At 57.3% G+C, this 23,889-nt stretch overlaps 9 protein-coding genes across 9 annotated transcripts; 1 reads left to right on the top strand and 8 right to left on the bottom strand.

The window, feature by feature from the left end:
- Nucleotides 1-23: 23 nt before the first annotated feature.
- On the bottom strand, nt 24-1,022 carry B0T26DRAFT_692320 (uncharacterized protein). The gene has a single exon (XM_060441161.1). The coding sequence runs from the start codon at nt 955-957 to the stop codon at nt 139-141; it is 819 nt and encodes a 272-aa protein (XP_060299787.1). The 5' UTR covers nt 958-1,022; the 3' UTR covers nt 24-138.
- Nucleotides 1,023-2,086: 1,064 nt separating this feature from the next.
- B0T26DRAFT_737770 (multicopper oxidase-domain-containing protein) lies at nt 2,087-4,035 on the bottom strand (the record flags this gene model as incomplete). Its single annotated transcript, XM_060443502.1, has 2 exons — nt 2,087-3,687; nt 3,741-4,035. 2 exons carry the CDS (start codon nt 4,033-4,035, stop codon nt 2,087-2,089), a joined length of 1,896 nt encoding a protein of 631 aa, XP_060299786.1.
- Nucleotides 4,036-7,288: 3,253 nt separating this feature from the next.
- Nucleotides 7,289-9,496, bottom strand: B0T26DRAFT_108753 (amino acid/polyamine transporter I). The gene is made up of 6 exons (XM_060433265.1): nt 9,439-9,496; nt 9,219-9,371; nt 9,090-9,154; nt 8,466-9,032; nt 7,622-8,407; nt 7,289-7,557 (listed from the first exon to the last, which is right to left on the bottom strand). Exons 2-6 carry the CDS (start codon nt 9,322-9,324, stop codon nt 7,471-7,473), a joined length of 1,611 nt encoding a protein of 536 aa, XP_060299785.1. The 5' UTR covers nt 9,325-9,371; nt 9,439-9,496; the 3' UTR covers nt 7,289-7,470.
- A 1,307-nt stretch (nt 9,497-10,803) lies between these two features.
- On the bottom strand, nt 10,804-12,509 carry B0T26DRAFT_108739 (uncharacterized protein). The gene has a single exon (XM_060433264.1). The coding sequence runs from the start codon at nt 12,321-12,323 to the stop codon at nt 10,842-10,844; it is 1,482 nt and encodes a 493-aa protein (XP_060299784.1). The 5' UTR covers nt 12,324-12,509; the 3' UTR covers nt 10,804-10,841.
- Nucleotides 12,510-12,780: 271 nt separating this feature from the next.
- B0T26DRAFT_671664 (uncharacterized protein) lies at nt 12,781-13,935 on the top strand (the record flags this gene model as incomplete). Its single annotated transcript, XM_060439363.1, has 1 exon — nt 12,781-13,935. One exon carries the CDS (start codon nt 12,781-12,783, stop codon nt 13,933-13,935), a length of 1,155 nt encoding a protein of 384 aa, XP_060299783.1.
- A 590-nt stretch (nt 13,936-14,525) lies between these two features.
- B0T26DRAFT_868324 (uncharacterized protein) lies at nt 14,526-15,189 on the bottom strand (the record flags this gene model as incomplete). The annotated part of the gene is made up of 1 exon (XM_060447862.1): nt 14,526-15,189. Exon 1 carries the CDS (start codon nt 15,177-15,179, stop codon nt 14,526-14,528), a length of 654 nt encoding a protein of 217 aa, XP_060299782.1. The 5' UTR covers nt 15,180-15,189.
- A 963-nt stretch (nt 15,190-16,152) lies between these two features.
- B0T26DRAFT_868323 (uncharacterized protein) lies at nt 16,153-18,552 on the bottom strand (the record flags this gene model as incomplete). Its single annotated transcript, XM_060447861.1, has 7 exons — nt 16,153-16,686; nt 16,802-16,970; nt 17,030-17,101; nt 17,290-17,498; nt 17,845-17,948; nt 18,003-18,363; nt 18,477-18,552. 7 exons carry the CDS (start codon nt 18,550-18,552, stop codon nt 16,430-16,432), a joined length of 1,248 nt encoding a protein of 415 aa, XP_060299781.1. The 3' UTR covers nt 16,153-16,429.
- Nucleotides 18,553-19,487: 935 nt separating this feature from the next.
- B0T26DRAFT_671661 (uncharacterized protein) lies at nt 19,488-20,150 on the bottom strand (the record flags this gene model as incomplete). Its single annotated transcript, XM_060439362.1, has 2 exons — nt 19,488-19,680; nt 19,735-20,150. 2 exons carry the CDS (start codon nt 20,148-20,150, stop codon nt 19,488-19,490), a joined length of 609 nt encoding a protein of 202 aa, XP_060299780.1.
- Nucleotides 20,151-20,651: 501 nt separating this feature from the next.
- Nucleotides 20,652-22,802, bottom strand: B0T26DRAFT_692300 (uncharacterized protein). Its single transcript, XM_060441160.1, has one exon. The coding sequence runs from the start codon at nt 22,429-22,431 to the stop codon at nt 20,905-20,907; it is 1,527 nt and encodes a 508-aa protein (XP_060299779.1). The 5' UTR covers nt 22,432-22,802; the 3' UTR covers nt 20,652-20,904.
- Nucleotides 22,803-23,889: the final 1,087 nt, after the last annotated feature.

Here is a 23,889-nt window from a genome sequence, read left to right as displayed (position 1 = left end):
AGCAAATGGACGGCCAGTAGAGTACACAGTCGAAATCAATTCATTATTTTGACCCCCTCGCCCCTATTTACACACTTCCATCGTCCTCATATTTTGATATTCCACATTCGACAACACCCCATCCGATCCTTCAAATCCTCAAGCCGTAACATTGCGCATGATAGTCAGCGTGTGCACAAACCGGATCTTGCCCTTCTCCACACGGAACTCGTGGCTATCCGGCCGCGTCGCAAACATATTCAGCACGTCAACCGTCCCCACCGTCTCGTCAATAACGTACCGCCGATCATGAATATCCACGCCCGTCGGCACGCCCACATCGCAACTATCCGTCGCCGACCCGTTGCCCGTGTAAAAACTGCCCTCGAGGCGGTCGCACGGCGTGCCCCACGGCACGACCACGGCCGGGTTGTTAAACAGGTCCAGATACGCGTCCGCCGCAGCCTGGATCACCGCCCTAGAATCCTGCTCCGCGGCGGGGATCGGCGCCCACTTGCCGTCCTCGCGCGCCGCGAAGTACAGCGTGCCCGACGCGTTGAAGCCCCAGTCGCCGGGCTGCGTGACGAGCGACTCGGCTTTTAGCAGCTGCGCGCCGGCGGCGTCGAAGCGCAGCTGCGTGCCGATGACGCGCGGGTGCGCCGCGTCGGTCACGATCAGCTCGCTGTACGTCGCGCAGAGCGTCGTGTCCAGCACGCTGCGGTTGTGGTCGATGCGGAGTGCCGTCGCGAGCACACCTGTCTGGATGTTGCGCGCCACCCCGTCCTCGGTGTAGACCAGCCCCGGTGCAGCGAGCGCCACCAGCCCGCCGGGCTTGCCGGCGGCTTGTGCCGCGAGGTACGTTTCGGTGTGCGCTTGCAGTGTCGCGCGCGAGCAGGCGGCTGGGGTAGCTGCTGCGGCTGGGGCAGCCAGGGCGGTGCTCGTGCCGAGGGCGAGCCACGCGGTGAGAGAGGCGAGCATTGTTGCGTGCGGTCTTGCGTTTGTGTGGTCTTGCGGTTGTGTGGTCTTGCGGTTGTGTGGTCTTGGTGGTGCTGGTGCTCAAGGTCTCGCAGAAGGAAACTCCGTTTCTCGGTCACTAGATCACGCCCAGCCGGAAACTAGGTAAGCGCTTTTACATACCCCATCTCGTCTCGCTCCCACTCTAATACTCACTTGTCGCTAATTACAGCCGGAACACAGCGGCACCCAGACCTACCGCCCGAGACGAACTCGAAGGCGCGGCCCGACGTGCGGGGGTGGTGTCGTTGGCAAGCAGAATTCATTGACCAGTGCTCGCTGTGATATATAGCCACGGGCTTTCTTCCGCGCCTGCGTCCTCTGCGTTGCCGAAAGCAGCCGTGTTGTCTCCCCTCAGCCAATGGCGGCGCACCTCTGGATATACCCGGCCCCCCCCCCCCGTCCGGAAGTCCCGCTCCACTCGGTACCTGCAGGAGTCAGTCTGTCGTTGAATTAATGTCCTCCCCGTGCCGAGCCGTACCCAGCCTGTCAGCGCCGGGTGAGTGAGTGGGGTAATTACCAATTAGTAGGCAGGCAAGGTGGTGATGGTGGTTAAGCAAGGGCAGCTTGCCCAGCGACGGGCATTTGTGAAGGTGAGTGAGCGGGCAGCCGGAGGATTTAGGCGTGATCCGCCGTTTTTTTTTTGATTTCTTGTCTCACATTCTCCTCAGTTTGAGTCTGATTTCAATCTCCTTTTACTGTCAGGGGTTGATTTGGGTCGACTTGTTTGGCGCCCCTGAGGCAATCTCAGTTTCACTATTCATTTCGCTCCGCAGTTGTCACGACAACGTAAACGCATCGACGGTGATACCACCTGCCGTCCATTAAGGGGTCCTGGCGAGGCTGGCAGGAGAGTGATCTAGAATCAAATGCATTTCAGAAGGCAGTCGCTTTTTCTAATTTCCCACCCGGCCACCGTCGTCGGCGCCTCCTTATTTAATATTACTCTCTCTTTTTTAACTTTTCCAAAACCGCAAATAAATACCGCATCAAATATGTACCCCGAAAGCTGCCAAAACGCCGCGCCGACTCCAAAGGAGAGAGAGATCAAGTCTAGGACAATGCGTGTCCATTAATTACCACCAGGCGGTGGTCAGTGGTAGTTGAGATACTCGGCCGGCACGCGCGGGAACTTATCCACGCCGTCCTGGATGACCATGGCCATGCCGCCAATCAAGTGGCTCTGGATGTGGCAATGCACTAGCCAGGCGCCGGGGTTGGTGACATGGTAGCGGACGGCCATCCACGCGACATCCGTGTTCGCCGGCGGCGTGACGAAACTGTCCCTGCGCGGCGGGTTGACGAGGTTGAAGCTCTGCGGGATCGCCTTGGCGGCCTCGGCGACGGTCGCCCACTTGAACGGCCCCGACCCCTGGCCGAGCAGCCACATCTTGTTGCCGTGCTTGTGGATGGGGTGCGGCGGCATGGGGACGGTGGTGCTGAGGAAGACCAGGTCGACCCACGTGTTGTTGCGCGTCGACATGGTCAGGTTGTCGTGGCGGTTGGCGTCGGGCTTGAACAGCACGACGGGCGATGTGGGCGTGTCGGCCTGGGCCGGCCCCGGGAACTGCGTCTCGTTGAGCGCCCAGTCGAAGCTGCGCCCCGCGATGCGCAGCGACAGCTTGAAGGTCTGGTCGGCGGGCCCCGCGAAGAAGGGCTCGGGCGGCGAGAAGGGCCGCTGCGTGTCTTGGCTGAAGAAGACGATGTTGGCGCTCGTGGGGCGGCCGGCATCGTCGATGGAGGCGGGCGGCTTGACCGTGGTGCTCGGCAGCGGCGCGATGACGCCCTTCGACTTCTCCTCGCGGTACGCGATGGTCGCGTTGGCCGAGATGACCTGCGGGGCGGCGAGGGACGCCACGCGCAGGGGGTAGTCGCCGGGCTTGGTGGGGTGGACGAGGACGGAGAAGCGGTCGCCGTTGGCCACGACCAGCACGTCGACGGTCTGGGGCTGGATGTACTCGCCGTCGACGGCGTAGACGTACATGGGTAGGCCGTCGACGGCCACGGCCGTGGTCAGCAAGCCGAAGCCGCCGATGACGTCGAGCGCGAGCCACTTGTCGTCGTCGCACGTTTCCTTGACCACCGAGATGACCTCGTGGCTGCCCTTGGTCGGCGTGCACTGGTCGAAGATGTCGGCCGGGATGGCGGCCAGGTTGGGCTTCGGCTGGCCCGGCAGGGTGAGGGCGGCAAAGACCTGCGGCGGCAGGCAGCCCTTGACCGAGAAGCTCGACACGTTGGCCAGCTGCAGAAAGGCCAGCTGGTCCGGGCCGAGCAGCGACGCGATCTTCTGGGCCGACCAGCAGTTGACGTTGCCCTTGCCGTTGAGCAGGATCGAGTCGAGGCACGTCAGCTCGATGCCCGACGCCTGCTGGATGGCGTTGGTGTCGTCGGACACGGTGTGGCGGTAGTCGGACAGCATCAGCGGCTTGGGGCTGGCGGCGGCCTTCTGGATGGCGTCCAGCGCTTTGGCGTCCTTGCTGATGAGGCTGAAGGGCGCCGGCCGCGACTTCTTGGGGTGGATCACGATGGGCCCATACAGGCCATCGTCGAGCTGACCATGTTGGTGCGCGTGGTACCAGTAGCTGCCGTACTGGCTTGCTGTCCAGGCGTAATTGAACGACTTGCCCGGCTGGATCGGGTGCTGCGTGATGCCGGGGACGCCGTCGGACCAGGGCGTCAGGTACTGCTCGATGCCTGCTGCGTGTTAGCTTGCGTTGCGGTCTGGGGCTGGGCGGGGCTGCACATGCCGTGGAAGTGCACCGTGGTGTTGAAGGGCAACTTGTTGTAGACGACAACCTCGACGTCGTCGCCCTCATCTATCTCCAGGACGGGGGCGGGGAACTGGCCGTTGACGAGGATCATCTTCCGCGTCTGGCCGTTGGGCGAGTAGTTCTGCCATGTCAAGGTCAGGTCGAAGTGCTTGGGTTTCTTGCCCCAGTCCAGCCCGCGGGCCGGCACAGCAGACGCCAGCGAGTGCGGCAGAAGTGCGGCGAGGGCGGCCACAGCCAGCGACAGCTGCGCACCCCGGAGTAGGCCCCACATGGCTGGTTATTCTTGACTTGTCTGCAGCCGAAAGGAAACAAAACGGAGATGAAGGAAGGAAAGGAAAGCGAGCCAGCGAGAGCGTGTCGTTGTGTTGTCCCGAGGTGCCAGAAACAGCACCGAGGGTCTCTGATATAACGACAACGACAACAACAACAACAACAGCAACAGCAACAACAACAACAAACAGTCAGAAACTGCGAGACACGAGACAGGCAGAGCCGTCGGTCGGTCGGTCGGTGCAGCCGCTTGCTGTTGTCTTATAAGCCCGACGTCTCACTCGGCCGTGATCGCCGGTGGGGTGGCAGGCAGGCAGACTGGACTGCAGTCCCCCAGGAGTCCCGATCGGAACGCTAAGCACAGCACAAGCACAGCACATTATTACAATCCTGCAGCCCGGCCGCAGCTCCTCTTCTCACCACCAAATTTAAGGGCCGACCCTATCAAAAACACGCCTTGGTTCTGGCAGAGGCCGACCCCAACCCTACTTTTTGCCAGGGTGATGATGGACGCGCGCAAACAAACATGCTGCTGCTGACCTTGGCTGGGGGGGCCGTTGGTGTCGGCCTCTACCAGAACAGGGTCGGCCTTAATATTAGCCGTAAACGGCAATGCGTCGTTACGCAGCGCAGCGCAGAGCAGAGCAGAGCAGGCCAGGCCAGGCCTGGTGGTGGTGGTGCTGGTGATGAGGCTGGTGTGTTGTAGCTCTGCCCGAGATGAGCCCCCCTAGGGAGAGGTTGGGGCGGCCGCTTACCCAGCTGCCTGGATCCTCGAGCGGGGAGTGCGGACCTGGAGGCTGGCGGGGACGGTCGCCTGGGATGCGGCCTATGGGAGAGGGCCGTGTTTGCTGTGGTGCGGTGTGGTGTGGTGTGGTATTCTGTGGTGTGGTATTCTGTGGTGTGGTATTCTGTGGTGTGGTGTGGTGTAGTGTAGTGTGCTGTGCTGTAGTGTAGTGTAGTGTGCTCTGCTGTGCTGTGTGCGGTGGTGAGCGAGCTCGCAGGCAGACAGACAGACAAGCGCGCTGGGGCTCTGCTCATTCCCATTACCACGTCAAGTCGTGGGTAAGCAGCATGCTACAGTGTGCACGTGTTGGTTTTGTTCTGGGTGGTATCGAACTTGGATTACCACCCACCCTGCCTGAGCGACCCGCGGATGGACGCACTTGGCAGGGGGTGATATCAGCTGTCTGCCAGCCTCAGCGAGGGGCTGGGCTGGCTGGGGGCTAGGCCAGGATCTCGAAGAACCGAGTAAGCTTTCCTTGCCGACGGCTTGTCGTGTGAATGTTCTGTGCAGTGTGCATGCTCTCTCTTTTCTTTTCTTTTCTTGTTTTTTTTTTTTTTTGTCGGCAATCTTACGGGAGCGCTTACTGGTAGCGTCGAAGCCATCTGACATTGGATGCTGGGAGGGAGGCTTGGCTGTTTTTGTTACCCTACCAAAATCCCCACAACAAACCCCTTTACCTTCCCTTTCCACTCATGCCTATTGTGCTTGGTATTGTGCTTGGCAGGGCTGTGCCTCATTTCCTTCCCCGGTTCTTGCTAGCGTATCCGTATCCCGTAATCCGTAATCCGCTGCGCCGCCGTCATGCCTGATATTGGGAATAAAAGTCCCGCGCCAGCGCCCAACGGCCCGGGCTCGCATAACGCCACCGTCCAGTAATTGTTCGCTAAAAAGTTGGAAAGTCTTGCTATTCGACCCTGCTTGATTACGGGTTGACGGGTTCGACCGCGGGCCATGTCGCGTATGACAGCGCCAAAACTTGTTGGCAGCGGTTGAACAACGCCTTTTTTGACCGCAGTGAGACAATGGCGTTCGGGTGCGGTGTGAGACTGAGTGAGACAGGATCGCCCTGCCTGTCAGCTTTATTGTTATTTGCCTTGCCCTTGCACCCCACCCACACGCTCACGCTCGCGCATGACATGGCGCGTTGCCATTGGGGGGGGGAGTCGAAAAGAAGAATGCGACTGTGGGATGCCCTTGGGGGCGGCAACATCGCGCTTAACGGAGTCCGAGGCTTACTTGCTGTTTGTGCGGGCTCGCTCGCTTGCTTGCATTGTTTGCTCGTACGAGGGAAGGACGAGTGCACCGCCGGAGGCAAATTGAGGCCGTCAGAAGCAAAATAAGTCGAAAGGGGAAAATAAATTTCCTAAACCGGGAACCAGGATGTGTAAGCTGCTTGTTCAGATCAATACGGCACAGACGCGCGCCTCGGCAGCGTCGGAAATGATTTCCTTTGTTTGTTTCATGCAAATTGTTCTTTTTTTCTGAGGCTCTCGTTTTGTTGCTGCTTATGAGTGAAACCGCAGAAACGTGCACCTCAACACCGCACTGACCTTATTTGACCAAGAATATGAACACAGCGAGATTGGGCGTGAGGATCGTCATCGGCGAAAACTTGAATTTTGACATCTCCTTTTTTGGCTCACTCTCCTTTTTCTTTTCCATGACCACACGTCGATTCAACCGATGCACCTCGGAAACCTTCGGCTTCCTGGCCGTTTGTTGATATCGTCGGGATTCCGTTCAACGTAATTACTATTTCTCACAGATGCAATGGCTCATTTCAGAGCCTGTTTGCTTCGGGCAAGTGTTTATTAATTGGCAGACAATAATTAGCGAATGATCATATTGAACAGAGACTCAATAACCCGAGCGGAGGCAGGCTCTAATTCACCTGGTGAGTAATTCAAAAATATGTTTATGGCAACGAATGTGTCGAGAAACTGAAAAATTATTCATCACTGATGAGGTACCGTGTGCAGCGCAGCTTCATTCGGCCGAACACTCTGCCATGCCTTGTCACGCTGAATCGGGGCCAAATTGCTGATCGTTTGCCAAGATGGGATTGGTCAAGTGACGAATCTCTCCTGCTTCTAATGTTAGATCGAACCCCTGTTTGCCTCTCTATCATCATGTGTAGCTGCATGCCGTTAGAGGGAAGACTTGAGCCTGGAGATAGGTGCAGCCGGTGGCGGAGCCGGCTTCTCGGATTTACGTCTGTCCCTCGCATTGCATGCAGGACACGTGGTGAGCAAGGACAGGACTCGACTTGGCCCTGTAACTATTGGTAAATAATTAGGTAACGATTAGGTCTAGAGATCCTGGCTGGCTCATACACACTTGAATTGAGGACGACGGTTGCAAATCTCCAGAAGCCTCCCCGTTGTCGGCAACAACACGTCCGAGGTAGTTGATATCCAATCCAATGGCATCAAGAACAAACGGTTTCTTTGCCACTTGCTGTCCTCGAGCTCATCAAAAACAGGGAGCGTATCCGTGATAATTGCGGGCTACCGTAATTAGGCAAGGTTCACGCTATGTGGAACACTCACGTGCACCCACAGGCAAATACCTACACCCTCACTAGCCTTGGCTTCTTTTCTTCTTCCTCTTCCTAGTTCATCGATTCATTCCATTCATCCTGTTGTGTTTGGTCTACAATGACGTCCAAATCTCGTACCCTCTCCTGATCCTGCCAACGCTGTGTATCATTTCAACACGCTCAGGTGGCTTTTCAATACGCTGCAGTGGCTCCCTGTTAGCCGCTATTATGGACGGCCTGGATCAATCAGAGGGCAGGACTTACAATGTGCTCGGTAACCACAACTCCTTCGTGATTCAGTGTCCGGTCGCGGACATAGAACCCAAAGCGGTTCCGCACCGTGGCCCACAGCAGCCAGTAGGTGGCGCCGACGAGCAGCAGGCCCGTGCCGACTGTGGGCACCACATACCACGGGATGGCCGACGTCGGGAACTGGCGGAACGGGACGAAGTAGGCCGACACGGCGAACACCAGCGATAGCGCCCAGAAGACGACGACGAGGGTCGGCGCTTTGTAGAAAACTGACTTCTCGGTTACAGGGTCCAGCAGCCACTCGATGTTGCGATGCCGGAACCTGGACAGTAGCCCCGCGGCGAGGAACAGGCTCACCCAGCTCTCGGCGTAGAAGAAGGTGACAGAGACATACCGGGCGCCGTCGGCCGCTGTCGACGCCAGGATGACGACAACAGTGATGATCCAGTGGAGCAAAATGGCTCTGGTAGGCGATGGCCGTGTCGTCCAATTTCTGAATAAGAAGGCCAATCTATCGACCCAGCGCCGGGGCACGGCCCAGAAGGTGGCCGGAAATAGCTCTTCGCGGGCCCAGAAGAGCGACCACGGCAGCAAGCCCTCCTTGGCAATCTCCTGCTTGACGCGTGCCATGGCGAAGACCTGCGCAAAGACATTTCCCAGTGCCGACGTGGCAAGCAGGATGGGCACGCCAATCTGCACAAAGCTGCCGTTGCCGACGACAGCTTCGAAGAAGGCGGCGGCAACGCTGCGCTGGTCAATTCCGGTGAGGGCGATGTCGTTCTTGGACAAGGCGGCAAACTGCGAGTAGCGTACTAGTCAGCAATGGCACATGAGCAACGAGGCAGCCAGCACTCACATAGGCCACATTGATCAACATGTAAAGGACAACGACTATGCCCACTGTAATTGGGACGGCTTTGAAGAGCGTCCTTTTGGGACGCCTGACCTCGCCGAGCACATAGTTTGCGTTCTGCCACCCGAAGAACGAATAAAGTATGTGGAGGAGGGCCACGGCAAAACCCGCGGCCGACCCGGGCGTTCCCTGGAGCGCGTCCGCCACCTCGACAGTGCCGGAGCCGTCAAAGACGATGAAGTTTCCCGGCGGGGGTGTATTTGATCGGCCACCGAGCGCCACGAAGCCCGTGACGGAGATGGCTACGAGAAAGCCCAGCTTGACGACGCCGAGGATGTTGGACAGCTCGACACCGTGACTGGGAAGAAAGGCGTGGATGAGACAGACGGCCGTGACGATGGCGACCGCGAGCCCGTTGCTAGCGTAGCTGCCGGACCTATCTATCGATCCGGCCTGTAGAATGTTGGCGGCGAAGCTAACGGCCGACGACGCAGACGTCGCGAACAGCACGAACTGAACGGCAAATATGCACGTCGCGAGATACCGCGGCCGACGGAATATCCGGGGCAGCTTGAAGCATGGTTAGCCAGGGACATAACATACGGAGATAGGGGTCGCTGTTCTCACATAGACTAGCGGGCCGCCTGATCTAGGCAGCGCGGTTCCGAGCTCGATGAAGACATAAAGACCAGCTAAGAGGTTACAGCATCAGTCACCAACTCGGAAGAAGGAAGCAGACCCTACTGAGCAACTTACCAAGCGTCACAATCCCGCCCAGGGCCCAAAGGAGTAGCGCGGCGCCGACGCTGTTTGTGCTTGCGATGATCTGCGCCGGCGTCGTGAAGATGCCCGTGCCGACCATGCTGTTGATTATGAGCAGGCCGGTGGAATAGGGGCCGAGTTTCTGGTCTGTATGGGAGAGTGTAGCGTCAGTGGGATGGGTTCATAAAGAAAAGAAAAAGAAAAACCAACACACCCTCAGGGAGCCCAAGAAACTCGCCACCGTCCTTCACACTGTTCCCCGGCGCCCCCGAGCCACCAGGATTGCTATTCCAGCCACCCTCGGCAAAATCCGGGTTGATGCCCGCGGACGAAGGGCCGGCCAAGTCGACGGGCGGCCCGCCACTCGGAAACAACTCCGGCGCCCGCTTGACGCGGAAGGGCAGCATGCGGCTCGCGCGAGAGCGCGAATGGGACTCGGGTGGTTCCTGTGGGGGAATGTCGTGGACAAAGTCGTACTGGCCTTGCAGTTCGCTTGTGGTAGCGTCTGGGCCGAGCGGCAGTGCGTGGAGATCTGCTCGCAGTTCGCTGGGGCCGCCACCGTCGAGGTCGTTGTCGTTGGCGACGTCGAGAACTATGTTGGAGACCGTCATTGGCGACGGGGGGGTTCTGCGGCGGCTGAAGACACGGGTGGGGAATGAGGTGCTGCTAACTGGCAATTCGCTAGGGCCGCCGCTTTCGATGTCGTCGTCGAGAGCCATCCTTCTCGGGAGGCGGAAGAGATCGCGGCGGCTGCGGCCGGTGCGGACAGCGTTCGAGCCGGTGGGCGATTCATAGACGCTGACTTGATCGATGTCCATATCGTGAGCCGTTTCTTGTCTTCTTGTCGGCAGGCGGAAGAGATCGCGGGCGCGACGGCGGGAGGGCGGTTCCGGAGAGGGAGGCGAGCCTGTTGGTTTTTTTACTCCTTGTACCGGAGAAACTGCTACCATTTGTTCCACGACGACTTCTGGTTCCACAAGCTGTTCTACCGCTATTCGTTCCAAGACGGTTGTATGCGGACGCTCTGACACCGTAGGCTCGGCTGGGAGCTCTGTTATCGCCTCTGGGATGTCCACTAGCACGGGACTGGCTAGCGACGGTTTCGGTGACGACATGACGCTGAGGCCTGCAGTTGTTGCCGGCGTGGTCTCGTTGCTGGGCGAGGTTTCGGTCAGTGTTTGCGGAAAGGGAGTGCTCTCCGCCGAGCCTTCAGGCACGGCGTAGCTGTCGACGGGTCCCGTCTGCCACCATTCGGACGTATAAGGTTGGGTTTTGGAAACGCGAGAAGGCGGGTTGAGGGCGCCTGACCAAAACCCAACCTTATGCGTCCGAATGGTGGCAGATTCAAAGTTAATCGGATCTATGAAGCTGCCACTGGGGACGGCCGCAGAGGCAATGGGAATGGTGGTCTCAGGAGATGGCGGAGACAGGCTGATGTCAGCGCCTCCAAGCGAGATCTGGATCGAGTTAATCAGGTCGGCGGCGGGAATCATGTGGGTGATCGGCTCGTTCTCATTGCCTGCCACAATCATGCCGACTAGCGTGTCGCCACGCACGACCCAGGCACCAGACGACCCCAGCGCTGTTGTTGATTTTTCAGTCTGGACTCAACTTGGCTCAGGAGCGGGAAGCCGGGGTAAACTCACCAAGGGGTTGGTCTAGACCTATGATTCGGGTGTTTAGATTGCTTGTGGCGATGCTGAGACACCCTTCCTCGGGGAGGAGTGCTCCGTTTACTATTTCGCTGGGGCCAAGAATTATCTTGACCTCCCCGGGCAGCAGATCCTTGGTGTCTGCAAAGGCGGTGATGGAGACATCAGACCCAACACCTCGGCTGTATCTGTTGGTTCTAGTGCTGTTGGTTTCGTCGAGCTTGATGAGAGCAAAGTCAGACATCGACGACGGGTCCACGGATGTGACAAACTCGGTCTCTGATGAGCCGTCGTACACGACATCGCGGGTAAGGAACTTGACGTCGAGAAACTTCATGGCCGGCCCTATTTCGGCCGGCACCCATTTCGCGTTGCTTTTCGAGTCCTTTTGCGCTGCAAGCAAGGGCTTGAGCCGGAATACCTCGTAGCAGCTGTAGTCTTCGGATTCGCTGTCCGAGATGTCGTCCTCTGAGCCCAAGGCCAGCTCAGACTCGTCGTCAACGTCGGAATTTGCGTAGTGGGGGTTTTGAGGGTCCCAGTTCACGACGCCGTGGGCTGTCGTGACTGCGTATTTGACGCCATCGACGTATACGACGCCTCCGACAGTGGAATACTTTTGAGTCCAGATGGTGCTGTCGTGGCCTACCACAGACGCCCGACAGGTGAGGCCGTTGGCTGATGTTGTGTCGGCCATGTCTTCTTGGACATGGTAGTAGAGCCTCAGGCCGGGCAAGAAGCCGACGCCGTTGCTGAAGATGAACTCGTTGCCGTCCGCAGTGGCGGGCTCTGGTGTCATGGCGAGCAATCTCGCGGCATCGGCGACCTTGACGCTGCCAAACGGAGTGGTCCGTGTCCACTTGAGACAGTCGTCGCGCAGGGCCTTCTTAACTAGGCGCTGGTTCTTTTTCGAGCAGCGGATCCAGATGGTCGGCGCCAGAGTCACCTGGCCGGTTGCGCCGCCGGTCGCTTCGCCCGACATGCGGATGAAGGGCTTGAGCTCGAGGATCATGTGTTTTGGTAGGCGTGAGCCGAGGACAACGGTGCGCTCGACCTTGTTCTTGACCTCTTGCAAGTCCTGCTCGAGCCTGAATTTGATGTCGCGCTCCCATATCTCCTTTGCCTCGCGCGGCACGGGGACCTGGTCGTCCCTCGCGACAAAGACATTACGCTCAATGTTGTAGATTCTGGGAGACGATACCGGGAAGGGGCCCTCCTGGAACCTGACGGGGCCCGAGTTGACATCTTGCCGGGGGGCTGGAAGCTCGTCGAGCGACTGCAACGCCTCCTTGCGATTGAGTCGGATGCCCGAAACCTCGTCGTCAACAGCAACCTCTCCCTTGGCTGGTTTTCTTGCTGTGGCCTTCCGCAGGATGGTCTGGAGCCAGTTGCCCGGTTTTTGAAGCGTTGTTTCGCTCATTAGGCAAGCAGCTGGTGCGCGTTGCAGCATCTAGTTCTAGACCTAGACATTGGCGAGAGTCTTGTCATCATATGCCCGACATGGTCAACAAAACATGACTCTCGCGACTCTGCACAAATGGTTGGAGTCGCGTCGAAAACGATGAGCCCCAGAAAAGGATCGGGAAATTGGGGATGCGCAAAGGGAATTGGGGTCCTGGCGCGTCCAAACAGGGAACCGAGAGTGCCTTGGCATAAATAGGCTGTGGCGGAGCGTCTCAGCTCGCCGCCACCGGACCTTCATTGGCTCCCACGGCAAGGCTCTGAGGCTGTTAAGGGAAAATGGAATTTATCGATCGCTAGCGCCCAGCAGCTAGCCCGCGCACGGGGTCCTTCCCATTTTCGGTTCTGGGCCAGACAGACATCAACTCCAAACTCCAAGAACGCCGTGATAACTAAGGGAGGAAAAGAAGAAAAGGAAGAAAACACACTCCCCGAACAAAGCCAAGATGTCACGCAGATGGGCGACATTGCGCCGCCAGGCGTCAGACCTCGACGACCAAGTCGCGCTGGCAAAGTGTCTTTGGCCGCAGCTGCCCGAGACAGACTTTGAGCCGGGCCAGTACCGGCACGTCCTCGAGCACCTGCGCGACGGCATAGCCGATCTCGAAACGCGGGCGTCGCTGGAGCCCAAGCGGGCGCGGCAGGCCATTGTCGCCGTGGCGGGGCTCAAAGACGCGCGGAGGAGCGACGTCGAGGCGGCCGTCAAAAGCCACTATGCGGCGCCGCCGTCCGACTCCACCGCCGCGCAAGCCGTCGAGACCATCCTGCGGCTGTGGACCATGCTCGACGTGCAGCTGCAGCGGCCGCGCCACCGCAGCCCGCCCGACGCGCTGATCTGGGACGACGACGCCGCGCCCCTGACCGCCGTCATCAAGCAGCACTTTGACAACCGCCGGCCCGCGGCACCTAACAAGAACACCACCACCGCTGCCGAGCCAGACGGCGACGACGAACCCATCGACGCGGCGCTGACGGCGGCGTACCTAGCCGCACACCACGGGATCCACGTGTTGTGGACGAGCAACCTGGGCGAGCACCTGGTGCTGAACGGGCGGGTGCTCAAGGTGTTCAAGCACAAGCTGTGGGCGTGGAACAGCCTGAGGTACCAGCATCAAGCTCAGAACGGTAACAACAGCAGCTCGCCCATCCCGGCCGACGTGCTCGAGGAGCTGGTCGACACGTGGAACCTGCTGTTCCCGGCGTTCGACGAGGCCACGCGCGGGCTGCTGCGCACGGCCGGCATGGTTGCGCCCTTCTACGGGCTGGGGTACTGCGGGCGGGGGCGGACGCTGGCGCTGGCGCGGTACGGGGTCTGGGGCGGCGAGGTGGCGCGGCTGGCGCGGGTGCTGGACGAGCCGCAGCGCGGGCTGCAGCAGTTCCTGCGGCCAGACCGCAAGAAGCGCAACGCGCTCGAGCTGGCCGCCTTCTGGCTGGCCGGCGTCGTCGTGCTGGTGCTGACGTTCGTCGGCTGCGTCTGCGGCGTGCTGTCGCTCAAGTACGCCGTCGAGCAGACAGACCTGTCCCGCAGGCAGCTTGACCTCGCTCTCGCCACCACGTGTGCCGACCCGGTCATGGCCGCGCGCCTTCCGGGGTTCTGTTGACTGTACCGGGTGAGCTGTTGGGGCTAGCTATGTAACTGACGAGTCTGTAGAGAAATTAGATAAACACAGACTGCTGCACAATGTGTGAAAATCACTGCGTTCATGGTGAAAACGACAGTACTGAGACCTACCTCTGTACTTATCTATAGACAACCTGATTAGACGCAGACAAACCGCTGCCCTATTTACTGATATGTGAGTGCCGCTGTTGAGTGTTGGACTCTTGAATAAGTATTGGCATGGGGCGTGTCAGACGCCCGAGTCTTAGTTCTCCGCGGTTCGCCCTCAAGGCTTTCTCAAAGGGAGGCGACGGGTCCCTGATATGTACCTAACTAAAATTCACAACGGAGAACCGGATAGGGGCCCGTAATGGGCGACTTCCCGCGCCAGGGCTGCACTGCAGCAGAGACGCACGCAAACTCGACTCCAACTTCGGCGAAAGCGGCGTGCAGCTCAGCCACATGCGCCGAGACCTCTTCCATTGATTGAGGAGGGCGGTCGAGTCTTACCTCGACGTGGCGCAGAAATGGGAACCGAGGGCACTCGCTGGCAAGCGGCCGGAGGCGCTCGAGCTCAGTTGCAGCATCGCCCTAGAGAACGGGGTACGCAAAGTTCTGAAGGGCGAGAGGTAAATCGCGGTCTCTGGCTTTCGGTCCTCTCTCTTCAAAGAGACACAACTTGACGAGGCGGAGCGGCAGATTGATGTGGGGAGGCGGCTTGTCGCCGAAGACCAGGTGGATGGGCATCTCGAGGTATCTGAGCCGTTTCAGGCGCGGCAGGCTGTTGAATCGGCCCTTGGGCAGGAGCAGCCCTTTGGGGCTCGGGGTGGCCTCTGAAAAGAGCCGCGTGTCGGCAGCAACATCGCCTGATAGCTCGAGGTGCTCGAGCGTGCTTGCATTTGAGAGCAGGACTATGTCCCAGTTGCGCTTGCGTTCGGCATGATCAAGAATGGTTAGGTGAAGATCGGAATGCGAGTAGCATAGCTTTCGTAACTTGCGTTGATCGCAAAGGCAGCGAAGCCAGGAGAGGCGCCAATGATAGTCGCCCGACAGGTGAACCAGTCTCGAAGCTGTAAGGGTGATGGTCTTGAGGCTGGCTAGGCTCTCTCGGTCAAAGGCGAAGCTGTGACTGTAGGGATGGCCGGGAATCAGCAGCGACAAGTGGTTGACTCGGCCAAGCTTGAGTGGGCTGTGGCTCCCAGCAAGGCGTGCAAAATCAGACCCAATTCCCAAGTCCATTCTCATAGTCTTTAGTTGCGGGCACGGACGGGAGCCTGAAGCCAATGTGGTGGCTGTGGCTCCAATTTCCGCGGGACGTGTGGTGACGCGATTCATGGCAATGGCAGAACGTACCAACTTCGAATATACATAACCGGATCCTGCCAGCCAAAGAGCGTTCAGGTTCGGGGTAATAGAGAGGGCGCCCAGCAGCCCCATTTCCACGAGCTTGGTCCAAGATCCAATGAGAAATTTGGAGTTGTGTGCCTGAGTATAGTGACCGGAGCCAAGCCACGTCGTGGAAAGAATCCATTTTTCCCGATTCTAGAGGCTCACTCAAAGCCCGGAGAGCGCGGGCAATGTCCACGGCGCGCTTGGAATTCCCTGATTCTGCAAGATAACCATGGATAACGAGGCACTGCACGTTCTTAGCGGGCCCGGAGTGTAGGATCAGGGTGGCAACAAGTTTCATAATTGCCACGCCCCTGTCGAGTACGAGAGTTGTAAAGAGAAGTCGATTTGCCAGTCCCGAGAGAGTCTTTGACATGCTTGCAGGTCCGACTAGTTCCCGTAGTCCACTCCTGAGCTGTTGAGTATATTTGGAAGGCGGCATGCCCATGACATCTTCGCTGGAGGCTATGATCAGGTAGCCGAAGATTTCAAGTATTATCTTGGCCGGAAGGCGTTCAAGACGCGATAGGCCGGTTCCGGCTCGGGCGGGTGTCTCGATTTCCATTGTGGGACCGTTGGTGTGGCGTGAAAGGGCCAAGACCGGGTCGTGACCGCCGTGGTTAGTCGCAGAGGTTTCTCAAAGCTCAACCTCAGGTAGGGCTTGCAAAGAATGGAAAGAGAAAGAAAAAGGAAGTGCAGTAGCGACCGAGCTTGTAATTGGGCACCGCTAACTGTATTGCGCCTTTTCGAGGTAAGGGAGGTACTACCAACTCCGGGACCCTGCAACAGGAAGAGTGGGCGGGAGAGGCTTCGCAATTAGGGACTTGGTCAGTTGGACGGATAGTAGGGTTTGAGCTCTTGCCTCTATCTATCATTCGACTGCCATTAGGCAAGAACGGCGGGACGGTATCAGACAACACAGGGCAGGAAACAGCACATAACTAGAAAACAGATAGCAGACATTTGCCATTTAGAGTAAACCAGCAACCATGCCACACGTCCAGTGGCGCAGAATGAGCTTGGTGCAGGGTGCCTACCATCACAGGACATGGTTACATGCAGGTACCCAACCTCGCACTAGACCCCGAGCCCTATACCCGAAAAGATCAGACGAGGAGTATTTTGACGGCTTCCTTCTGTGCCTCGAGAATCCTGGCATGGGACATGATGCGGGCTCTGATGGCCTCGGGAGTGCGCTTCTGCGCGGTGGGGGTCACGATCTCTAGGACCTCCATCAAGGCGGAGAGCGCGCGAAAATACTCCTCCGACATGGCCTGCGTTCCTTCGCCCGTGTGGTAGACGAGATGCAACCACAGCTCGCACATCTGGCCGCTGCGGATGGCTGAGTTGACAAGATTGGCAACTAGTGAAGCGCACCGCGGTAATCAATTAGCGAATAAGCCCATCCGACGCAGTCTGCAAGACACTCCATGCGCAAGCGCATGTCACATTAATTGCGGGAGGGGAGGAAGACATACCGCTACTCCACTTGGACTTCTCCTGCCGTTCTCTATAGAATGAGAAGGCATTCCACGCCAAGTAAGCCAATCCAAGCCCTACCTGGATGGCTTGTGACCCCCGCTTGCTCGGCAAGTCTTGCAGCACGTCGGCTCGCTCCTTGGCCGCCTTGATCTCGCCATCGGTGTGCTGGATGAAGCCTAGTGCCTTTTCAAAACCTGCCACGTCGAGTCCCCAGCCGACTTCACAGGCGTGTTCTCGATAGCGGTAATGTTTGCTGAGTAGGCCGCGTAGTTGTAAGCGCTGGAGGCCGTGGTGGGCTCGGTGTTGGAACAACGCGCTAGTCAGCCACAGATGTGGCTGTGGAGGCGCAAGCAGCCACATGTGGCTGTGGAGGGGCAGGGGGCAGGGCCACCGAACCTAAATAAGTGGCCTACGGCCACTTCCACCTTCCTCCTCAGAGATACACATAGACAACGAAAATCCAACACTTGAACCACCAGTATACGGCGCGCAGCGCGCCCTGTTGATTCCAGTACCGGTACCTGGTGATTCCAACACTCGGGGTAATGCTGTTGACAACAGTGGTGCGCTGGGAGGACAGGAAGACGTCCACCGCCTGTTTGCAGACCGTCGCTGTCTCAAAGCCCGTGGCGAAAAGAGCCTCGAGGTTCTTGAGGACTTCCCGGTGCTGAATGCTGATCTCGCGGGAGGTAGCTGCGTGAAGTACGTACTTGTTAGAATTTTCTTTTTATATTTTTATTCCTGTATTTTATTTCATCTGCTCAAGGAGGGACTACCTCTGTTAGATTTATCAGAAAAGTGAAGTGGCTCATATCCATCACCACGCACGCATTCAAGGCAAACAATTGGTACTTGTTAGAACATTGCTGCAAGCTGTGTCCTGCGGAAACAGTGTGCAGTTGCAAGTGGGAAAGACAAACACTCGTCGCCAAAGAGAAAGAAAGAAGACAAAAAAGAGAAGAAAGAAAAGGGAAAAGAGTTCAATTACACTTTCCTGGGTCATCGTTCATGATACTACCTGCCCAACCAACCAAGTTACTGTTCGAGGTGGAGACGAAGCCCGGATGCGCCCTGGATTGAAATGATTCGGTCACTGGGAACCAAGTATGTCCGAGCGAGGCGGCCATAAGGCCGGCTTCTAGCCTGTTTGTGTCAACAACGATGGGGCGGGGGAGTGGAGATGAACACCCTAATTACCAGTTTGGGAGATAGGAGCTCAGAGCCTTTGTCTTTTTCTTAATATCTTCTATGAAGCCGTTGAGCTGGTTGAGCTCCTTGCTGCCAAGGTTCTGCAGCCACATGAAGAGCGCACTGTACCACAACGTGCTCATCTGCTCCGACTCGGGCGAGTATCCCAGGACACCAAACTCGGAGAGGGTGCCATAGATCCTGCTATCTCCATTGCTGAAGAAGCAGTCGCAGAAAGCCCTAAGGCTCTCGTCAAGAGAACCCTGCTGATCGGAGCACTCGAAACGGATCTGGTTGGACCGGACGAGGCTTAGTTGGGACCAGCCGGTTGAGCATGAGATGGTGTTGATATCGCGGGAAGGCAACTGACCTTGAGTACGCATTCGCCGTCATCGGAATAGGAAATGCGATGGGAGCTGCGTCTGATAGGAGCTCCCCCATCTACTTCATAATATAGGGCTTTAAGAAATCGGCGGATCACACCTGGCGTCTCATCGTCCTGGCCGTCAAAGCCACGGACAACGACGTGGTACGAGTCTGGAACTACAATGACAGTCATTGCGAAGTCTTGGCAATGAGGAACTAAGTAATTAATGGATTCCTGTGGGCAATCTGGCGATACTCGCTGTCTAGGAGTCGAGAGAAGCAACAGAGTCGACTTGACAGGTCAACCGGGAGCCTTGCCAGAACAATTACGGGCTTACAGCGCTCTCTATCGCCTTCCCAGACACCGCCGCGTCTATCGCCCGACCTATCGGCAGCCGGGCAGGCCATCCCTGGCGACAATGTATGTGATATTCCTTTGTAGGCTGGCATTGGTAATACTAGTGATTTGGGTCAGTTCTTCGATTTCTTGACCGGGCATTCTCGTCGCTAATTCCCTTATCGCTAATTCCCTTATTAGGAAGCCCGAGCCTAGGTTTTGATACCGTCGATGATAACGCTGGCGATTCATTAAGGCACGCAGATGACGGTGCCTCTAGACCGCAAAAGGTCCAAATACCTATCTCTCAAAGCTCTACTGGGACGTTCCAGGACTGGAGGCTTGAGGACGCAGTCCTCAAACGCGTGATAGTGGACGGCGTAGCAACTTTCCAGCTATAGTTCTCTTAGACGCCTTACGCGGATTACGACCGCGAAGATTGCGTAGCTGGAAGCCGGTAATTCGATTCGCTAGCCAAGATATAACGTTCCTGTTGAACTGCGTGTTGCAGGCAGGCGGAGCGGAAGCGTTTTAGCGTAGGCTGGGGAGCCAAGTGCAGGGTAGATCTCAGGGAACTGTGCCTGCGAGCGGGCTTGAGGTATTAAAACACAGCAATTGCTTTTCCATCATGTCATGTCACATCTGGCCGCGGGACTGAAGTAGTTTCGCGCCAGTACCCCGCGTGCTTTACGAAGAGAGTCGTGCAGCTTTGAGAGAAGAGTGCGAAGGACCGCCGGACCGTCTCTCTTGCCTTCGGTGTAGTTCATAGACTAGATAACTATGAATACCTCCTAGTACTCCTGTTCTCCGACCCACCCCTCGTCCCTTAAATTTTGGAATAACGACCCAACTCGAGACCGCTTGAACTTGCCCGACACCTCCTTGAGCTTGCGGTAGCTTCCCTTGAGGCTCAGCTTGGAGAGCTTGGGCGTGAGCGTAAGCGTCTCCCCTTCGCCATTATCAGTGCCCTTATCCTTGTCAGTACTAATACTCATCTTCTGCTTTCCCTTCTCTCTTCCCTCCGGCACCCCCTTCTACTCCTCGTAGCCATCGTCATACTTGCTCTGCTCTATTAGTAGACGTTCCTTCTCCTTCTTCTCCTCGTGGCTATCGTGGCCATCATCATGCTTGCTCTGCTGTATTGGTAGACGTTCCTCCTTCTCCTCCTCCTTGAGACTACTAATCCCACTGCCCGTCTTGGTATATTGGCTGACTTGAATACTGTTTGTACGTAGCGCTGGGAGTATGGTGTTGGAGAATGAATTCTTGTCGTCCTCGTACTCCTCTCCTGAGGCCTCCAGATCGGAATCCCTCTCGCCTAGCTCTCTTTGCAATCGCTTAGGAAACTGAACTTTCCGTACAGCTTCATGGTACGCCATCTCGAGAAGGGATTTTCTCCAAATCGCTTCTGTCCTCTCGTTCAAGATGCCGAGCTCGAGAGCCTCTTTGAGCATATCGTCCTAGTCGGTAGGTAAAAATACCTCGTTTCGAACCGAACCTGGTAAGTTATCGTCCGGGGGGTCGCCGCCAAAGATAGCTTGAAGGGCTCCGGCGGCTTTTATACCGGCAAATATCTGTGGCATGGCATATCGCATCTGGAAGAAGCGGATGTGTGGTAGCGGGCGTTTCTCTAATCAGACGTGCTTAACTCGTAGATATCGCCGTGTACGACATACCTGGCGCCAGCCCCAATCGAGTCCTGTATCGTCCGCTTACGATCCATCAAGTTGGTCTCCTTGCTATAACCCTGGCCGCCACTAGTAAGACCTATCCCGTTATGCCGTTCTTTAAACCAGACGACTTGAAGGTACATCTTATGCTCTGGATTGGTTAGGTGCTGGATGGGAGGGAGGGCAAATTTATGCCGGTCCCAGAGCCGATGGGCGGTAGGCTGCAACGGGAGGATGGGACAGTGGGACTGCATCGGACAACACAGGGTAAAAAACAGCACACAGTGTCATCTATCTGGTTCTTTTGTAAGCCAGTACTAGCCATGCCACTCCTCCAGAGTAGCAAATTCTGTTCGTCAGTCATAAATCGTCAATCATCCAAAAAAACACACACTGGTCCGCTCCACCCTCTTGCCATTTTGTCCCATGTCTTGAGGCTGGCTTTCTAAGGAGGCTGCTCCGTGGTCCCACACTTGGAACGCACCTCGGGCAAGTGCCACCCCACTTGAATTTGAAGGCATGAACGTGCCTTCCAGAGTTAGTCATGCTCCACCTTGATGTCCTCGGCGGCCTTCGCAGCCTTCGCAGCCTTCACAGCCGCAATCCTCGCATTTGCCTCAGCAGCCTTTCTGAGAATGGTCTCCGTCTTTTCGGCAGCAGATTTGGACCTTGACGGCCGCGAACGGCGAGGCCGCTTTGGACCACCACCATTCACAGTACCGGCATTGGCACCACCATTGGCACCGCCAGCGGCGCCATCGCTGCCGCCACGATTGCCGTTGCCGCCAACAACGCCGCCACCGCTGCGGAGTTGTCTCCGCGGCACCTCGCACTGCTTGCCGCAGGTGGTGCACACAAAGCCCTCCCTGCCAATCTCGACCCGCGGGCCGACGCACGAGCTACAGCGCCACCACGTCGTGTCAATCGCGCGGCTGCTCCACCACTCGTCGGAGCCGCGGCGCGGCGCGTGGTCTGCCTCGCGAGGCATGCTGGGCTTCCTGAGGTGCGAACGCGGCGCGACCATGTCCTCGCCGTGGACGTCGATCAGGTGCTCGCGCAGCTGGCTGGCGTACTGGAACGAGAGCGGTGCGCGACTGCCCTCGCTGCTGCTGCTGCCGCGCCGGAAGCACCGCGGGTAGTCGCAGACGTACTTGGCCTTCTTCTTCTGCTGTGGATGGGGCTGCTGCTGCTTCCGTGGTGGGCGGTGCTGATCCTCGAGTGGCTCCTGCTTAATCTTCATCTCCTGCGGAGCTTTCTCCTTCGCTTCCACCTTCGTCGCCTCCGTCATCTCTGGCTTTGCGGCCTCCACGTTGCTGGCGCGGCTGTCCACATTGCTGGCGCGGCTCTCCACGTTGCTGGCGCGGCAGTGCACAAGCTTGTAGTGGTAGTCAAGGTCGTAGATCTGGCTGTACGCCTTTTGCCTGCATCCAGACACAAGACAGGTGAACTTGGTGTCTCCCGTGCCGGTATCCGCACTGCTGCTGGCTTCGGCAGTACCAGCACCACTATGACCAGCAGCATAAGCCTCGAACTGCTTGCCGTTCGCAGCTGTGGCTTTCCATTTGGTTGCCGTGTTGCTGCTGGGCTGGCCTACTCTAAAGCTGGTTGCATTGGCGTGCCCCAGCAGAGATGGCGCAAACGGGTTGCTGTCGCCGGACAAGGACGACGAGGACGTGTAGCACTGTTGGGAAACCCCCGCCTGGCCATACGTCACAGGGCTGATTGGGCCGTACTGCGAAGCGCCAAGGGGGAAATAGCCAGTGTGGTTTGTGTTGTACGGGGACATGGGGGACATGGAGTACGAGAACGGGGACATCAAGGACGGAGACATGCAGTCCGGCGACATGGCGTGCGGAGCGCTAGTCGAGGTGTTGCTAGTGTACGACATTGTGCGCGCGCAGTACGACGCGCCAGCGCTGGTTACCTGGTCATGGTGGTACGAAACGCCAGTGTCAATCGAGAGGTAAGATGGCGCCGCGGGGTAAGCAGGCAAACCCGAGTCGCCAACTGCGGAGTGCTCTTGCGAGCTCAACATCTGCTCGGTGTCTTTGGAAGAGGATGCCATGGCTTTGATGCGAGACTCGAGCTGACCCCCCTGACTTAATTCTGAGTGTGCTGATTATAAAGTGATGTGCCAGGCTCTGGGAGAAGAACCGCAGACGGTTCAAATGACGCGAGAGGGAGATGGGCATTTAACAACTCCATTCTTGCTCGCGCTCTTTGGCCGACGAGTCTCGCCCCTCCTTTCCGCAAGCCACCATTGTGCCACTGCATGTGTCTCAGTTGGTAACAACCGATATTGGCCGCCACAACAGTCCAGTGCGGCACACAGTCTGCCCATATCCTGCTAGTAAGCCCTACTTTTCTTGCTTGGCCGTCAGTCCCTTCTCGGAACGAGATTTTCGACCAGATCTTGGAGGCCTGGGTGTTCCCGTTTGTGTCGAGGTGAACATCTGAGTGGTAATTCCTTTTGTTCCGGATCGGCTCTGTTGACCCGCTTATCAGCAGCTCACCATCAGCGGGCCAAAGACACGTACAGTGCAGATAACAGCCAGGGTCCCAGTTTTGTGACTTCATTGGCCAGTGTTTGCATGCACAGTGTTAGCTCAGATTGCGGGGTAACGTGGAGCAAGAAAGCAAGACCCGGGTGGTGGAAAGCTCTTTCCCCCCTTTGTTCCTTTTTACAGACCTGGTGTTTTGTGTTTTTCCACATCTCACCTTCTTATTGTTTTTCCTATTGTTCATGTCTTTCGGACTCTCCACTTTTTAGGGTAAAGAAGTCGCTCGGGAAAGCACAATCCCGTCTCGAGCAAACAGAGCTCATGCAGGCGTCTGGATAGACAATTGAGCTAAGGCACGACTCGGGAACTACTGTATGCTGTCATGGTGATCGGCCCTATAGGGGTCCGATCTCTCCTGCTGCATGACGAGCGCTCTTGATCTAAGAGGGGGAACAGGCGGTCTAGAACCGGGCCTGAGAAAATTTTCCCTGTTCATGCCAGCTAATTCCTGTCAACGTAGGAGCACAGTGCCTGCACCTCGGGTGGTGTGTTCAGCTTCCCACACTTGGCCAACTACACCTCCCCCTTATGCTATGCCATTCGCTAACCAATGAAACAGGTCTCAGATACCCCTCGGAAAAGACGAAAATTGAGAGACGTGCAGGACAGCAAACCGGTCGAGCCTAGCTCTGTCGCTTCCCAACTAACCGTTGTTGAAAACCGGGGAGTCGAAACGAAGCTTATCGTGACGGCAAACACATAGAAGCTACTATAGGCAGCTGAAACTAAACCTAAGTTTAATTGATTAGATGTGGATGAATTTGTTTAAGTTTCTAATCGTATCTGACTTTCTAAGCCAAATCTGTCTCTTTTCTCCCACCCACCCTTCCATTTCATCTCCCCTCGCACACCGGTCATCGTGAGAGCCGTAATCGTAGCGGGCGGAAGCGCAGCCACTGTCGTCTCCCTCATTACGTGCACCTCTAGCATACTACTCCGCACAGACTCCGATGGCGGGACTT

Source organism: Lasiosphaeria miniovina, assembly GCF_030549165.1.
Source record: "Lasiosphaeria miniovina strain SMH2392-1A chromosome Unknown B0T26scaffold_2, whole genome shotgun sequence".
NCBI classification, from domain to species: Eukaryota; Fungi; Ascomycota; class Sordariomycetes; order Sordariales; family Lasiosphaeriaceae; genus Lasiosphaeria; species Lasiosphaeria miniovina.
This window is presented reverse-complemented; position numbering and strand designations above follow the sequence as displayed.

Bases quoted from the DNA above. Each gene is read 5' to 3' on its own strand.
- B0T26DRAFT_692320 (XM_060441161.1), bottom strand. From the start codon at position 957: ATGCTCGCCTCTCTCACCGCGTGGCTCGCCCTCGGCACGAGCACCGCC.
- B0T26DRAFT_108753 (XM_060433265.1), bottom strand. From the start codon at position 9,324: ATGGTCGGCACGGGCATCTTCACGACGCCGGCGCAGATCATCGCAAGC. The intron at 9,033-9,089 runs GTGAGAACAGCG...CCATGCTTCAAG, and splicing joins CAGGCGGCCCGCTAGTCTAT to CTGCCCCGGATATTCCGTCG. The intron at 7,558-7,621 runs GTAAGTCCTGCC...GAGCCACTGCAG, and splicing joins TTGTGGTTACCGAGCACATT to CGTATTGAAAAGCCACCTGA.
- B0T26DRAFT_108739 (XM_060433264.1), bottom strand. From the start codon at position 12,323: ATGCTGCAACGCGCACCAGCTGCTTGCCTAATGAGCGAAACAACGCTT.
- B0T26DRAFT_692300 (XM_060441160.1), bottom strand. From the start codon at position 22,431: ATGGCATCCTCTTCCAAAGACACCGAGCAGATGTTGAGCTCGCAAGAG.